Source organism: Paralichthys olivaceus, chromosome 24 (assembly GCF_024713975.1).
Source record: "Paralichthys olivaceus isolate ysfri-2021 chromosome 24, ASM2471397v2, whole genome shotgun sequence".
Taxonomy (NCBI): Eukaryota; Metazoa; Chordata; class Actinopteri; order Pleuronectiformes; family Paralichthyidae; genus Paralichthys; species Paralichthys olivaceus.
This window is the reverse complement of record NC_091116.1, coordinates 6,371,316-6,387,337: the sequence shown is the minus strand read 5'-3', so window position 1 is coordinate 6,387,337 and position 16,022 is coordinate 6,371,316. Positions and strand designations below refer to the sequence as shown.

The 16,022-nt window shown below is 41.2% G+C and overlaps 1 protein-coding gene across 6 annotated transcripts in view; it reads left to right on the top strand.

The window, feature by feature from the left end:
• The window catches only part of LOC109640204 (collagen alpha-1(XVIII) chain-like), a 37,443-nt gene that overhangs the window by 17,345 nt on the left and 4,076 nt on the right, over positions 1–16,022 (top strand). For 2 of the 6 annotated variants that reach the window (XM_069521461.1, XM_069521457.1), the window contains exons 2-35: positions 4,261–4,802; positions 6,079–6,159; positions 6,233–6,292; positions 6,955–7,030; positions 7,517–7,576; positions 9,275–9,417; positions 9,511–9,528; positions 9,614–9,820; positions 9,896–9,922; positions 10,013–10,075; positions 10,166–10,249; positions 10,334–10,384; positions 10,468–10,608; positions 10,734–10,787; positions 10,940–10,984; positions 11,092–11,154; positions 11,515–11,646; positions 12,017–12,082; positions 12,165–12,191; positions 12,408–12,506; positions 12,626–12,661; positions 13,106–13,192; positions 13,384–13,416; positions 13,541–13,576; positions 13,679–13,738; positions 14,317–14,394; positions 14,539–14,574; positions 14,667–14,720; positions 14,795–14,866; positions 14,953–15,018; positions 15,269–15,299; positions 15,592–15,645; positions 15,733–15,767; positions 15,883–16,008. In XM_069521461.1, coding sequence (XP_069377562.1) covers positions 4,261–4,802; positions 6,079–6,159; positions 6,233–6,292; positions 6,955–7,030; positions 7,517–7,576; positions 9,275–9,417; positions 9,511–9,528; positions 9,614–9,820; positions 9,896–9,922; positions 10,013–10,075; positions 10,166–10,249; positions 10,334–10,384; positions 10,468–10,608; positions 10,734–10,787; positions 10,940–10,984; positions 11,092–11,154; positions 11,515–11,646; positions 12,017–12,082; positions 12,165–12,191; positions 12,408–12,506; positions 12,626–12,661; positions 13,106–13,192; positions 13,384–13,416; positions 13,541–13,576; positions 13,679–13,738; positions 14,317–14,394; positions 14,539–14,574; positions 14,667–14,720; positions 14,795–14,866; positions 14,953–15,018; positions 15,269–15,299; positions 15,592–15,645; positions 15,733–15,767; positions 15,883–16,008 — 2,843 coding nt within the window. The remainder of the gene's footprint in view (positions 1–4,260; positions 4,803–6,078; positions 6,160–6,232; positions 6,293–6,954; positions 7,031–7,516; positions 7,577–9,274; positions 9,418–9,510; positions 9,529–9,613; positions 9,821–9,895; positions 9,923–10,012; positions 10,076–10,165; positions 10,250–10,333; positions 10,385–10,467; positions 10,609–10,733; positions 10,788–10,939; positions 10,985–11,091; positions 11,155–11,514; positions 11,647–12,016; positions 12,083–12,164; positions 12,192–12,407; positions 12,507–12,625; positions 12,662–13,105; positions 13,193–13,383; positions 13,417–13,540; positions 13,577–13,678; positions 13,739–14,316; positions 14,395–14,538; positions 14,575–14,666; positions 14,721–14,794; positions 14,867–14,952; positions 15,019–15,268; positions 15,300–15,591; positions 15,646–15,732; positions 15,768–15,882; positions 16,009–16,022) is intronic. The other 4 variants (XM_069521462.1, XM_069521459.1, XM_069521460.1 and 1 more) reach the window with 3 other exon arrangements.

Here is a 16,022-nt window from a genome sequence, read left to right as displayed (position 1 = left end):
CCAAAAACAAGAGAAAGAAAGGGTGAAAAAAAAAATGTTGATCCATCAGTCAACTTTAATTGGCTCTCGGCTCTCGTCTCGTTCAAACACGGATTAAGGTCTGACTGTGTGGCAGCTGCGTCACCTCTCAGACGTGTGAAGTCCAGTTGTTTAGGTCCCAGGAGGACAAAGCTACAGCTGGGGGGTTAGTTCATGGATCAAGCCACCGGCTTAATTATCAGTGGGCTTCTTCTGAAAAATTCTCCCGTCCCCTAAAGACACCCAGGATTTAAAGGCTAAACAAGTTTTCTTCACGTGATTTAACGTAAAGCAGCCGACTGTCTGAACTGTATAAATACGTCTGATTCCTCTCACTGTATCATTACACAGTTTAATTAGTTTGTTATTGCAGTGCTCACTTTTCCTAACGAGGACTGCAGCTTTCAGAGTGAGGTAACGTGAGCTCTGGTTGAGGCATACTTTGATAATGGTGTACCATTCTCCACTTTGACTTTTAGATATGTGCATGTCCCATCTGCTGAAATCGAGGAGGTGAGTTTATGACCTATGCTGCAGCAGGCCACCAGGTGGTAATGGAGACACTTTGGCTTCACTTTGGGGGATGTCGTCCATTTTCATGATTCTGGCATTGTTTGCTCAAAATTGTCTCTTTTCCATTTATCCGTCCATCCATGCAAAGAATACGGCCAAACTGGAGCAAGTTAAACTCACCTGCAGCATTTTTGGATGGAACTCTATATAACCACATATACGTTTGTATTGTAGCTTTTCACACAAGGATCATTTAGCATGATACACTAATTATAATAATTATTAATGATTTTATGGATTTCTCCATCTCCACGAACAGAGTTTGTTTTAACCCAAGAAGGCTGTGTTCATATTTGCTGTTATAAATGATGGTCTGGTGACTTTTTTAGATTTTAGGTTTAGGTTTTTAGACCTCATTATTTTTAATTCTCAAATGAAATTCTATTTCTTATCCCTGGGGAGTTGCTTTACCCCCCTAAACCTCTTGGAGGGGTCCATTTGTTCCACCATAACATTCCAGCCTGTTTTAACCAGCATCTTGAATCAACACAGATTCTCCCTCTTTGTACTCCATCCCATCAGAGTTCCTAATGATCGTTCTTTCCCATGGACATCTGACACGCATTTCCTTCCTGCCTCCGTCTGTCCGTGCCTCTCTTCACTGGCAGCATTTGGTTTCCTCACACAGTAAAACAGGCTGTGAATTTCTCCATGGTTTCATGTTGGAAAATACAGACATGAACAGAATACATGAGGTCATCTTATTATTATTTCTTCTTCTTTTTTATTTTTTTTACATGCCGCTGGTGTCAGGGCTGTGAAACATTGCTGTGCGTTCCATGTGCTTCCATGCAGTTGTTTCTGTTAGCATGGACAAACTGAGTCAGAGCGGAGACAGGAGCAGGGCAAGAAGCCATGAGCAGACATCTGGGTTTACGCGATGATGCTTCCGCAGGCGAAGTTCCCACGTTTGGTTGCCGTACCAGCTTCCAACTGTTCTCTGGAGATCAAGCAGCAGCTGATTACAGATCAGATTTGAAATGACCTTTTAATGGACAGCGCTATGTGTTGTGACCTAAAGTTTGTGACAGAAAACAAATTCAGAGCCTGAGATTGCAGCTCTGCTAAAGAAATTAGAAACGTGTTTGTAATTGTTATGTAAAAATTTTTTAAATGAGTAGGCAGACATTTTTCATGTTCAAGTGTGGGTAGGACCTGTGGCTGCAGCGGACGACTTCCAGATGTGCATTTGTATGGAATTAAAGCAGAAATTGACTTGAGAAAAAATAAAAGATGTTCGACAAACTATCTCACGTGAAGAGGAAATTGCCTTCTTAGCTTGTCATTCATCATTTGAAATATTTAGTCCTACGTACATAATCTAACCCACTTGATCTGTGCAGCAGCTGCAGCGGCTGTGTCAGTGTGAGATTAACCAATAGCAGGTGCCCTCAGTGGGAACTCGGCCACCCGGCTCGCGCTCCAATTGGCCAAAATCCCACAGGATGCAGCCGCGCAGGTTGAGACAACATAACGTGCACCCTTCTTGCAGCAGTGTTTGTTTGTGTGTGTGTGTGTCTGGATGTGTGTGAACATGTGTTTCAGATTACTCCCTAACAGCGTTGGATTGGCGAGTGCAGAAGTGCAGTCGGTTATGTCACGTTAATATCAGTCCCTGACAGTAGTGCGACTTTCCTCTCAGCAGGTAGAAGAGGATTTGCTGCAAGTGATAAACTAAAAAGTGAGAAAAGAAAATCATATATTTTCTCCCACAGCGTCTTCCATTGTGTTCAGAGAAAATATGCAATAGGCATCATTTCCTTTGAGAAAGACTTGTTTAACTATATTTAGTCTGTTTAAAAGCAAAACCTCTTGAGTGCAATAATTCAGCAATGACGAATTTTGTTGATATTGATTTTATTTACCCGCAAAATATATCCTTACTTTAGACTATAACGATAAGTAATATTTGTTGATGTAAAGTAACTGAATAAAGATCACCCCCCAAAAACTATTAGAATTATCAAGATCTGCACCAAATGTAATCTGTTCATAGATATTAGGATTAGCACACTTGCCTGACCTTTTATTTTATTAAGATTTCTGCTTTATTTCTTGAGAAATTCATGAATATTACATTTCTCAAGGTTAAAGAAAGGGGGGGGGGCACATCTGGCACCACCTCCTGACCTGGTATTTCTTCCCTGACCCATACCTTCCACCTAGCTCTTTGGAAATTGGTTTAGAGTTTTTGTTCTTCTTTGGATGAGGTTAAAAAAAAGGTTATCAGGATGATCAGACCTAACCATCAATTTAAATTGAACAATGAATCTAAAAATAATCTAGTGTATTAGTTAGTTAATCATTTTAAACACATAGAAATGTAAATCATTCATAGTGACCTGAACATTGTTTTTAACTAATGATAACAAGGATCAAAATCTCCTAAGTGCTTTAGTTTCCTACTTGACTGTTCCACCACTGTGCAGCCACCACTATGAATGATGAATGATGTTATTGTTTTGTTCCGAAGGCGTCTCTGGTAGTTTTCACTCCTTAACCGTCTGTGACACTTTAACAAGCTGCGTTCGATGCTTTCTCAGCATCGATGCTTGGAAACTTAGGGGAAACCCCACCATCGCTGACCCCTGTGACCCCTTAATGCACAGATTGTAATTTTTGGTCGGCTCCTCTCATGAATCTGCGATGACAGGCCGCCCTCAGGAGATCGCTGAGTCAAAGTGTCTGAACATTTTTCCCTTGCGATGGAAATGTGTGAGAAAATAATAGTAGCTCCCAAGGATGCAGAGTCTTTGGGGTATTCTCGATGCGAACTGAACTGTCAGCAGATTTTCCATTAATTTGAGTGACTCCTCCAGTCATCATAAAACTGGAGTCCAGCTTTACTCAGTTAGAGTGTAGTAGTTTAATTTAAAGTTCACCCGAAATTAAACAAAAACAGATTTTCTTACTTAACTCTAGTGCTGGATGTGTTCTTGCAGGAAGCAAAAGTTTTTATTTTGATCAATGCAAAGGGAAACTTTAGTAATCCGGTTTTTATGACGTCTCCAACCACATAGGACAAAGGTTAGGGGTTGGGGGGAAGAGAATGTGAGGCACTTAAAGCCCACTCCTCGGTGATCACTGACTGAATCCGGGGTCAGCTATTCGACATTGTTCCACCTCTCATGGTTCAGCAAGTTTAGCCAGTGACTCGTTTAAGTCAGATTCCTACTGTGCAGCAAATATAACTTCATCTTACCAAGCATTAATGCACGTTTTCAAAAGGTTCATTGAATCAAAAGAAAAACCGCAACTGAAGACATACAAGACCATACAGGAGGCGGTCAATAGTCAGAATATATTTGTCCGTGTAAACGTGATGTTGTCAAGATGTTTTACTTTCCAAAGAACTTGTGATTTGCTGATCATTTCTGTGCTTCAAACTGTCTCTGTCTTTAGAACTCATGTTGCCTTCAAGTGCCCCTCATCGACTCATAAATTCAAGATTTTTTGCAGACGTCATAGGACTTTCGGCAGGAGATCGTATCAGAAATACTTTGACTTTGTTTCTTTGTGCTGTGCTGACAAAATGTTATGAATAAATTTTGTCGAAAACAGTTTCCTCCAGTATGCAGTTAATTCTTGTGTTTACAGCTGCACTTGAAGGCAGGTTTGTCAGATTTCTCTTTGAAACTTTCTCCTTAAAGTGTTTTTTTCCTCTTGCAGAGGAGAGTGGTGTCTCCTTGCTCCAGCTGATAGGAGACCCTCCGCCCAGTGAGATCGCCAGGGTCTACGGGCCAAGAGGGGAGACCGCCTATGCCTTCACCTCTGCAACGGTTTCAGGCCAGCCGGCTCTGGCCCACCTCCCCAACCCATTCTACCGCCACTTCTCCCTCCTTTTCCACATCAAGCCAACCACTCCCGCCGCATCCGTCCTCTTCTCCATCACTGACGGGCCCCAGAAGCTCATGTATGTCGGCGTCAAGCTCAGTGCGGTGCAGTCTGGCCTCCAGAGGGTGCAGTTCTTTTACACCGAGCCCGACTCGGAGGCTTCATACGAGGCAGCCAGCTTCAACGTCCCAAGCATGGTGGACACCTGGAGTCGCTTCTCGCTGTCCGTCTTTGAGGAGCAGGTGACCTTCTACCATGGCTGCGACTCGGAGCAACAGGTGAAGAAGTTTGAGCGCTCCCCGGACCCCATGGAGTTTGACACAGGGGCGGGGATCTTCGTGGGTCAGGCGGGAGGAGCCGACACTGACAAATTCCAGGTAAAGAAATACACAAATAAAGTGTTGAACCCATAAACAAGCAGATTAAGATGAAGTTTTTATAGTGCAGTACTATTTTTACTCTCATGCACATTTGATCCTTGCATTTCCTTAAATCCCTTTAATCCTTCATATATAGTCACAGTTTTAAATTATTTGCTGCTGAAACAAAAAATTAAAATATCACGCCTTCAGTGGAACATCTGCAAGTATCGTCCTTGTCCAGAGACGATATGATGACAAACCTAAAATAAGATTATTGTCTCCCCAGACACACCTGCTAAAAAGAAAAATTGTGTTTTATCATAGGACTTAAAGAGGAACATAAATCTTCTCAGAAATAAAAAAAGATGCAGCTAACTTTCCTTACAATCTTCACATCTTTTGATTTCCTCATAGTGTAGTGATAGCTGACCACACAGCAGTGGAAACACAGCAAATAGGAAGTGCCAATTTGCCAAAATTAAAACCAACTGGGCTTTTGTGAGTAGGCTCCCACAGTGTCAGACTTAAAAAGTACTTTTGATGTACAATAATATAGTCCTAGTACATTAATCTAACTATATTTACCAGTAATTGATTATCACCTGATCCAAATACTTCTTGACTTATTTAGAGGAGTCTTTAAAATGGGACAGGACTTCCCCATTTTTCTCTCAAAACTCTTTTCCTGACATAACTCTAAAGCACTTAATGAAGTGCTGAGCTTGCACTTAACAAATTCAAGAAAGAGGCTTTTTTTAATGAACTAGTTTGAAAGAGAAGTCCGTCGTCTAACCAAAAACTCCGGGGCACCGGCAGAGGAAATGCTCGAGTGCTGAAGGGATGTTTACTCATCGCATTTCTCACTGAAATTAATCAAAAGCAGCAACTAGCCCTCGTCTGAATGTCTCCCATGGGAACTGGTAAAGACAAAATAATACACTGTGTGCTAGAAACATGTGTGTGTGAAGTTGTGTGTGCAAGTCTGACCTCTTTAATATCTCCCTGTGGCACCTCATGGCAGGTTCGTGTGGGGGGTCACTGGAAACAGGAAGTTAGCCCTCCTCTTCCCTTTAAATGTATTACTTGACCTCTCTCACCTTTGACCTCTGACTTTTAGCATGCACCCAGGTGACCACATGTGACGCTCACATGGCTTTTGGAGTAAATATATTCGTGTTATAGGTTCTGTTGCACCCACAGACATTTTTTATGCTTTATGAAGAAGTGATCTTCAAGTTCACAAATTGAACTCTGTGGCAAAATAAAATGCCTTTCTTGCTTGTTTGTTTAGGGGGAGATCGCTGAGTTTAAAGTAGTTGGAAACCCTCAGGCTGCCGAGAGCTTGTGTGACGACGAGGACGACTCTGACGTGGTGAGTATTTGTGTTTTGAATATTTTTGTCAAAGGCTTTTGATTCTGATTTGCACCTTTGTTTTGTCTCTCAGGCCTCTGGGGACTACGGCAGTGGCAATGGAGAGAGGAGACAAACGGGACACAGTGTCAGGGTCAGTGTGTCTTTTCACTCTACTCAAAAGTCATTCAGATAAACCCACTTGACCCCTTTCACACGTTTGATGTAGACATAGTCCGTGACTCACACAGTTTGGGTTTGTAAATAAATGGCGCTTACAATGACATTTGGAATCAGCAAAGTAGATCATATCCGCACAACATGGCTGCAGTGGCTACAATGTAATCTTAAGGGTCAATTGCGACGACCAAGAAATGTCCACCAAAGCTTATTTTCTTCCCAATTAAGGGCTTCAAATTTTATTTTTGGTTTTTGCTAAGAGTCTGGCAACGGAGCACGTCTTGCTCAACAAGAAGTCGCAAATCTCGTGAAATCTCTTGGCTTTTTGCAGGAAACATTGGTAACAGTAAGAAAGAGGAGTTTGGATTTTATTATTTCAGCTGAATCTTTTTCTGATGTGCACAATGTTGATGAGGATTGATTTGACTTTGATTGCCGTCCCTGCTTGTTTGTGTTGACGGTAAATCTGTGAGCGAGGAGGGAGGAGACGAGCAGAGCTGCTGCACGGTTGCGAGACTTGTGTCATGTTTCCAGACTCTCTCTCAAAGACCCAGAATAACAATTTGACCTTGGTTTATTCATCATTATGAATACTTGTTTGTTTTAAAAGTTTAAAGTGTTTTGATCTGTTTACAGACCACCCCTGCACCCTCCCGTCCGGTACCTGAGCCGCCGCTGATATCCTCAAAAGGAACCAGACTGAAGGAAACGGGTAAAAGACGTCTTCATGATAAACAGTAGATTCTGTTAAAAGGTCAAATCTTCCCTGATCACAGTGAACACACTGCAGAAATGTGTCATGGAAGCTTTTAATCACACAGCAGCTGCTGCCAAAGAGACGTCATGTGTATTGTCTCTGCTTTCATCCAGAAATATGTGCATTAGGCTTCTTGTCTGGACCTGAGTGTGTGGGGAGATTTACTGCAGGGATTCAGTGTTTAACATGAGTCTAACAGGAGCATCTTCAGCTCCCTCAGGTGGAAGATTATAGAGCCTTGTTGGTTATAAACTACGATTTGAGCATTGAACAAGGTGAAAATCAAACAAGTGGATTAAGACATTGTGGGACATGCATCCAGTTGTTTCTTCCATTACGCCGTTCCAAAAAAATTAACAAGCCTCTACACTCCCCTGTATGCAAGCCGACACTTGCAGCCGCTGAGCAGAGCAGGTGACGTTGTGTTTGTGTTGACTTTAGACATCAGGTATCAGCTGCCGTCGGGGGACTACAGCCAGTCTGGATCATCGGGCCCAAGAGGTGGGTCTCTGAGGGTCATGATAAAGATTATGTCCTAATCAACGCATTGCCATCCTATCAGAGGATAGAATGAGCGTGTTGACTCCCACTGCTGATTTCGCATGAGGTGGAGCGGGGCATGGAGGTGGGAGCTTTAAATATGTTGGTGGAGGTGTGTTGACATCTTGTTGTCCTGCAAAATGGTTCAATGCAACCTACTCCACATTGTCTTGGGGGGGGGGGGGCTTTTGGTTTGTGGTCATTTCTGTGTGGGGACATGTGAGCAGGGTTTACTCTGCTTTGTTTCATAATCTTCAAATCATGACTTTAATAGAATTTCTGCATCAAAATCATCAGTTTTGTGCTCATATGATGCATATTAATTTATTATTGTTATGTTTATAAGCTAAATTGTGTCTCTCCCAGGTTTAGAAATTAAGAACTATATTTACTAGATCTTGAATTATTCAAGTTGAAAATCTTTACTGAGGTACATTGTGGAGAACAAAATTACCTAACCACGATCAAAGGAAACCAAAAATCTTCCAACCATTGAGGGCTGGAATCAAAACCACACCGGAAATCAAATGGTTACGGTTAGGCTGTAATTCATGATGGGACTCAGTAGTGTGTATGGCCCCTGTTTCCCTGTATGCACTCCCAACACTCTTGCCTAATGTGATGGATGCACTGGCACTGTTAGAGGAGTGCACAGATGGAAGGATGAGGAGAAAAAGAGCAATCACAAAGATTTATTGTCCCACAGTGATGGCTCATCAGCTGAATTAGAATCTAACACTGTATAGTATTGATCTTTCTATTTTCCAAAATAATAATTAGAATATATAGATTGTGGACATCACAGTCATCTCTGAATTTGATTATTAATTTTTAAAACGCTGCAGATGAAACAAGTTCCCTCACATTCTCAAGCAATCACCTCCAAGATTAACCATATGAAAAGAAAAGAAATGACAGAGAGGGACATTTTACAATTCTAATAACTTTTAAAGGGCAAACTTCCCATAACCACCATGGGCACATGGAGAGGAACTGGACCAAGACAAGGGAGGATTATGAATTAGGCTTTACCGCCCTCTGCAGGACATATTGTCCCACTGCTTCTACTGAGATTATTAGCTCCACAGAGTCACTTCGGATCAAATGAGAAAACATCATCTATTCTTTCGTATTCTGTCTGTTCCTTTCATTACAGACTTATTTGAATTTTCACTCACTAATTGCACTCATTGCCGTTTGACCCTTTATTGTTTCTCGTAGTTATTTAACAGCTTTGCAGTGTCAGTCTGAGTTTAATGCTGACGATTGTGGTAGTAATGAGTAAAAATATGAGTTTAATGTAAGGTATAACATAAATACTTATGTTTCATATTTCACAATAGACATTGTGTGATTTATTGAGTTTGTGAGAATTTTATTTTATTTTATTTCAGATTCAGACTTTTTATTCATCCCACAGAGGGGACATTTCCTTATTGCAGTTGCATAAAGTACACATATGTAGAAAAATGAAATGAAATAAAAAAAATACTTAAAAATAAAAATATAACCTTTTTTCGACAGAATTATGAGAAGTAAGCTCATATAAAATGTCAAATACAGCAGGCATGCACATGTTTGATATGTATTAATGGCAGTGTATGATAAATGACATGAAATAAGTGATATCTGTTACTGATGCATTTTCACTTCCTTCAGGTCCCAGTGGTGGTAGAGGTGAGAAAGGTGACAGAGGGGAGAAAGGCTCAAAGGGGGACATAGGCCCCTCTGGGCCGAAGGGAGATTCGGGGACCAGCTCTGGCTCCGGTGTCTCCTCTCAGGGTGGAACACAAGGACAGAAGGTAAAACACAGTTACTAATGTTTTCAGCTACATCACCTGACCTACTCGGATAAGTAATGCAATTACTGATTTGTCTGTTTGTTTGTATTTCAGGGAGAAAAAGGGTTAAAGGTAAGTTCATAATGTTTCAATCCAGAACAAAGAGTTCTACCTTCACCTGCTAACAGTTGATTTTTCTCTTTTCCATCCCCACCAGGGCAACTCTGGCTTCGGATACCCCGGCAATAAAGGAGAACGTGGGGCTCAGGGGCCTGCTGGGCCTCCTGGTCCTGCCGGCCCTGCAGCTGAGGTGGTCCGACTCGGGGACGGCTCTGTTGTGCAGCAAATGGCCGGACCCGCCGGACCTCCTGGGCAGCCGGGGTCTAATGGAGCTGCAGGACCTCCAGGAGTCGATGGGGAGCCTGTGAGTACTTCCACAACTGTTAAAGTTTTTGTTTTTTGGATGCATGTCACTCACTCACTGTTGATGGTCTTTCAGGGTGATCCAGGAGAGGATGGAAAAGCTGTAAGTTGTTTTTTTTTAATTAACAGTTTGAAATATCGCTGTTTCTAAAGAAACATCAGTCATATGTCCTTATTATGCTCCTGTTTCCAGGGTCCTGCTGGGCCACGAGGTTTCCCAGGAAATCCAGGAACGTCTGGTGCCAAAGGCCAAAAGGTGTCATAGAGAATGGATTAAGATGGAGTGTTAAATGATATCACAAGTTTTGATTTAGTGTGATAACGTGTGGCCTCTGATTCTTTGCAGGGTGAGCTTGGAGAGGGTCAGCCAGGACCCAGAGGACCCCCAGGTCCACCTGGACCCCCTGGGCATGGCCCCGGTGATCGCCCAGTACGTCCATACTTCCTTTTCTTCTAGCATTTATGTTCTCAAGGCTTATTTGTGACTTATATTTGCTGATTCATGTTTCAACAGACATTTGTTGACATGGAGGGTTCAGGATTCCCAGACTTGGACAAATTCAGGGTATGTCGATTGTCATTAAAAATCATCAAGGTTTTATCTATAAAAGTTGAGTTTTTACACAACGTTATAATTGTGTTACCCAGGGTGCCCGTGGTCCTCCCGGTCCCCCCGGTCTTCCTGGCCTTCCCGGGATCCCTGGTAATTCAGTAGCACTAGGAGACAATGGTCCCATAACCTTTGGTCCCCCTGGACCACCAGGACAAGATGGAGTCCCTGGTCTGCCTGTGAGTAGTTTTTACTTTTTATAATCTCATTAGTAAATAGACAGTACATTTTAAAAGGTTAAAATCACCCAACAGATTAATAAGATAATTACATAGAGTTCTTCTGAATTGTTTCTTTTTTTAAGGGTCCCCCTGGTACTCCTGGTACTCCTGGTCAGCCTGGACTCCGAGGAGAGAAGGTGAGAATGAGCAGATTGAGGTAAACTGTTGAATGATTCTCACAGATTATGAATCAAGAATGCAGAGGAGGGTTTTCATTAAAAGCAGTGAATAATAAATTAAATTGCAATCCATCAAATTGTTGTTATCTGTTGATCTTGTTTTGCTCCAGGGTGACTGTGCTCAGCTCGGTCTTCCAGGAACAGCTGGTGAAAAGGTGAGTTTAGTCTCTTTATCTGTCCAACTCAAACATGTGACTTGTCTTTAAAAAACATGAAGGACAAACATAGATTATCTCCTTCATTGTTTCTTGCTTTCCTCCAGCAAGACACACAAGACTCCAACTTTTTCACCGGCCTCTTCTCTTACTTTGCTCCATCTTCTACGGTGTGTAATGGGTCGCAGGTACTGGGGGGGTGTTTCTCTGCTTTGGTGATTTCCTTTCCTTTTCTTAATTCGTTTCCATTTTTCCCCACCTCAACATGGTTTTGAATCATTAAAGTTGGGTTTCACAAACATTACAGAGGACAAAGACTTATTCTCCCTTGTTTAGTGAAATATTCTGCTGCTTCCTTCCACTTTTCTCACTGTATCTCATGTTTCTTCACCACTGGTTTCCCAGCTCTGCATGCGTCTCTTGCATTCCTCAATATTTGGCATCTTTCAGCTTTAGCTCACTTATTATTCTTCTGCGGCTACAGTTATTTTAACTAATGCAAAACATACACATTTAATTTTATTTCTCAGGGTGATCAGGGGGATCCAGGACACACAGGTGTACCAGGGCAGTCTGGGCTTGCAGGGCTTCCAGGTCCCATGGGACCAGTTGGACCTCCAGGACCTCCCGGCCCACCGGGCCCACCTTCCCATATTGATCATGTGAGTATAGGATTTTAACAGGTATGTATACACATCATCACAGCAGATCATTTTGCTGCATTAAGAAAAGACAACTACAGGAAGTGAACCCAAAATGTCTTGAATATTCAAAATATTTATTTAAAAAAACATAATTTACTCACTTAAATTAACTCACAATTTAGTGTTTAAAACAATTGTTATAAAGCCCATCATTGTTTGGTAAAGATTCATAAAACCTAGAATCTGGCTAATAAGCTACTGTCTTTTAAAAGAGTGTGAACCCAAAGAAAAGTTGTTGCATGTGAAGTTTTAACAGTCAGTTGGTCCCTGTCTGGACAAAAGTCTCCTACAGGAATCATCTTCCTAGTTTCAATTCTCTTTTTTACAGCGTAACCGCGATGCATATGAGATGATCAACGGCGTACCTGGACTCGCAGGCCCACCCGGACCCCAGGTACACATTTCCCCAAAAATGACATGTCCTGTCCTTCTCGTCACTGTACATGAAGTGTCTCACATTTTCCTGTGTCTTCCAGGGTCCGTCTGGTATTGCAGGTCTCCCTGTAAGTACACCAAAGAGTCTGTATGGTTTTGTGTTGCAGTTGTTAGTCTCACAGTCTCTTTAAATTCATGTCCTTGGATTACAGAAATTAGAAAAGCCTTCTCAACAAAGTATAAAACTGCCAGGAATCCAAGAAAAGAAAGCCAGAATTCAAAAAAAATATTGCTGTAGAATAGTGTGGTGATATAATTATTAAAGTGTTAGTGGTAATTTGTAGGGTAAGCCAGGTTTGCCTGGCAGCCATGGAGACAAAGGAGCAGAAGGAGCGCGAGGACCACCTGGGATGCCAGGCATGGATGGATTCCCTGGGCAGTCGGTATGTTGCTGGATAAACTGGGTTCTGTTCCTAAATTGCTTATTATACACATTATTATAATACAACAATTTGAATTTGTTTGTTGTCTTGGCATTAAAGTTGGCATGTTTGAATTCTAGGGTGAAAAGGGAGAAAGAGGATGGAAAGGCGAGATTGTGAGTCACATGCAAAATATACAGAACATATAGACTAAATATCTTTTAATATGTAAATATAATTTTTTATTTCTCATATATACAATTTCTCTGACACACTTCATAATTGTCCTTACTATTAAAATGCTATTGATGAACCATGAAATGTAAAGTTGTACGTATATAACATGCAGTAATTGTATTTTTCTCATATTCTATAACTTTTTAAGAATATTTTACATTGACCTAAGTGGTCACTTTTTTTTGTATACCTTTGCAGTGTAATACAGTCCAGTTGAACTATTTCTTTATCTTTACAAAGCTTGTAATGTTCAGAAATGCAGAATTTGGTCATAAACCAAAAGTGCTTGAAATGAAGAGATATTTTAACCTTGACTCAATTGGATTACTTCCAGGGAGCCACGCTGCTGCTACTGCAAAAAAGTGTCTTTGTTTGTGTTACAGGGTCTGCCAGGACGCGACGGTGGACCACCTGGACCTCCAGGGCCTCCTGGGCCTCCAGGACAGATTATCTACCAGCCAACAAGTGATGTAAGTCCCAGCTTGAGATAAAACTAATCCTGTAAATATCTATAATACTGTATATATCATGCATTTGACTGCTTGTCATGTTAACTGCTCGCCACTTAATCCCCAGTTGATTTACTCATATTCACTAACCGTCACTGCTCGCTTTGTTTGTTCACCTCCACACTAACTGACCTAACTTTGTCTTGCTGTAGTATAACGACCTTTATTGGAACGAAGGGTGGCAGGTGAGTGGACACACCCTTTGGTCCCTTTAACCAATCTCACTGCAAACCTTATTAAACTGAAAGTCTTTAATATTTGAAAAGGATATTTGAACTTTTTTATGCCTTATTATCCTCTCTCGTGTAGGGAGGAGCTGGAACCCCAGGTCAAGCAGGATTCCCGGTATTTATCCCTGTCGTCATCACACAGTTAAACATGGAAAAATCCAATGAATGCACAGAAATGGGAGTTAAATAATCTTATTATATGTTGTGTCTGTTTCAGGGGCCCATGGGACCAAAAGGAGATAAAGGAGATTCAGGTCCCCCAGGATATGCACCTAAGGTATAATAAATTAAAATAATAAACATTTTAATCAGTTAATTTTCATTTAACACAAACATTCATATTGAATGTAATTTTTTCATACACGACTGGTGACATATAACTATTAAGCGGTATTTTTTAAAAATAGGTCCTAATTTTATTCATCTTTGATAATTATGTTTTATTTAATTATATTTTTTATTTTGATATCTTGGTTTCATCAAATAATCGCAGCTGTTTGATACAATTACAACAATTAAATCTTAACACTGAAAGAAAGATTATCTGCAGCTCAAATGTATATATATTTATTTTTATTTTTGAGGACGTCTTTTCCAGTGGGTGGCACAGCGGTGCAGTAGTTAGCACTGTTCTCTCACAGTAAGAAGGTTCTGGGTTCAAACCTGTTCTCTTTGTCCCTGTGTGGGTTTCTTCCTGGTGCTCTAGTTTCCTCCTACAGTCCAAAGACCATCCGGTTCATCTGGTTCATCCAGTTCATCTGTGACTCTGAAGTGCCTGTAGGCTCTGGCATCCATCAAAGTATGAGCAATGTAAATTAATGGTGGTAAACTTTTCTGTTAAAATGTTTCGTTCAGGGACAGAAAGGAGAGCCTGGCGTCATCATGGGGCCCGATGGGAGACCCATGTACCTGGGGGGCCTGGCAGGACAGCCGGTAAATACCTCAATGCTTTAATGACGTACAAGATAAACCTCCCCTCAGGATGCACACCCCATTTTCTGTATTTTTATTTTTATTCATACAGGACAGTTTTATTGATTGTAGCCTGAAAATGTTAACTTTGTATTGTCTTTACAGGGTGAGATGGGACCCCCTGGCCCTGTGGGACCTCCAGTGCGTACCATATTTTTATGTTTTGCTACATAATCCGAACAGAATTGCATCAGTATGATAATAAAACACATGATTATTGTGTTTTTCTTCAGGGCTCATATGGTCCTGGAGGCCAGAAGGGAGAGATTGGGCTTCCAGGACGACCGGTACGTTTTAATTTTCATACCAAGTCATTTTAAGATGGTATGATCAAGCACATACTTAAATGTGCTGTGTGTAGGGGCGGCCTGGACTGAACGGCGTCAAAGGCGAGAGGGGAGATTCAGGCAGTGGATCTGGATATGGACACCCTGTGAGTCATTAATTTTGGGCTTGTTTTCATTTTTTTTAGTCCGTCCATCAATGCACATATATTAATCAATACACATTGTGTCCCAGGGTCCTCCAGGTGCACCAGGCCCTCCTGGACCCCCCGGACCTCCAGCTCCCATTGACAGACTCGGAGTGAGTGAAAATATTCACCTGTGTTTTAACTGTTGTGCGTCCTGTTAGAGTGCGAAGGTGGGAGGTGTCATTTCAATATCCAAAAAAAATATATAAATGTTTTTTATTTCAACCTGACAAGGAGTATTTGTTGTTACTTATTAAAAAAAATGACTGTGTGAAAACTAACATTGGTAGATTAACAAATTACTTTTTATCTTATAAAGTTACTTACATCTGCCAATTATTTTTCTTTGTTGTTTCCTCTCAGGGAATCGAGGATTACTCCAGATACCACTCAGGTGAGATCAGGTCATGTTGTGGATGCCATGTGTGAAAATCACTTTCTTTCTGACAATTAGAGGATGAGAAGACTGATAGTATAGTTTCAATAAGGAGAGAGGAAATTGAGGTGATGAGGTGAGCAAGAGAGAAAGATTATTACTATGCTACGCTAACAATCTGCTGACTCCAGCATCAGACAAGAGAGCGATATCAAACTCCTCATCACACCCTCAACCAGAAAGCAAGTGCATACATATCTAAAGATGTCCAAGTACTAAAATTATTTCTGCTGTTCATCTTTGTGTATAGCTTTTAAAGGCGAGAAAGGTGATCGTGGACCACCAGGGCTTCTTCAAATTCCAGGTACATTTTATCCATATGCAAGATTATTAAGAAATTATATTTTCCACTTTTGGGTTAGTTTTGAATTTATTTTTTTTTCTGATTCAGGTCTCGGATCCAACTATGACCTTTACACTTTAAGGGTAAATGTAGCAAACATAGACTTTTCCACACGATCACGATTGTTTGGATCATAGATTATGGTTTAAGTAGTTGCGTAATAAGATTTTTGTCTGTGTGTCTTGACGATGTGTGCAGAATGAGTTAAAAGGTGACCTGGGCAATCCTGGCTTCAAAGGAGAGAAAGGAGAACCAGGAGGAGGATATTATGACCCCCGCTATGGAGCTGGTGGATACGGATCCCCAGGAGTTCCTGGACCTCCAGTACGATCATCAGA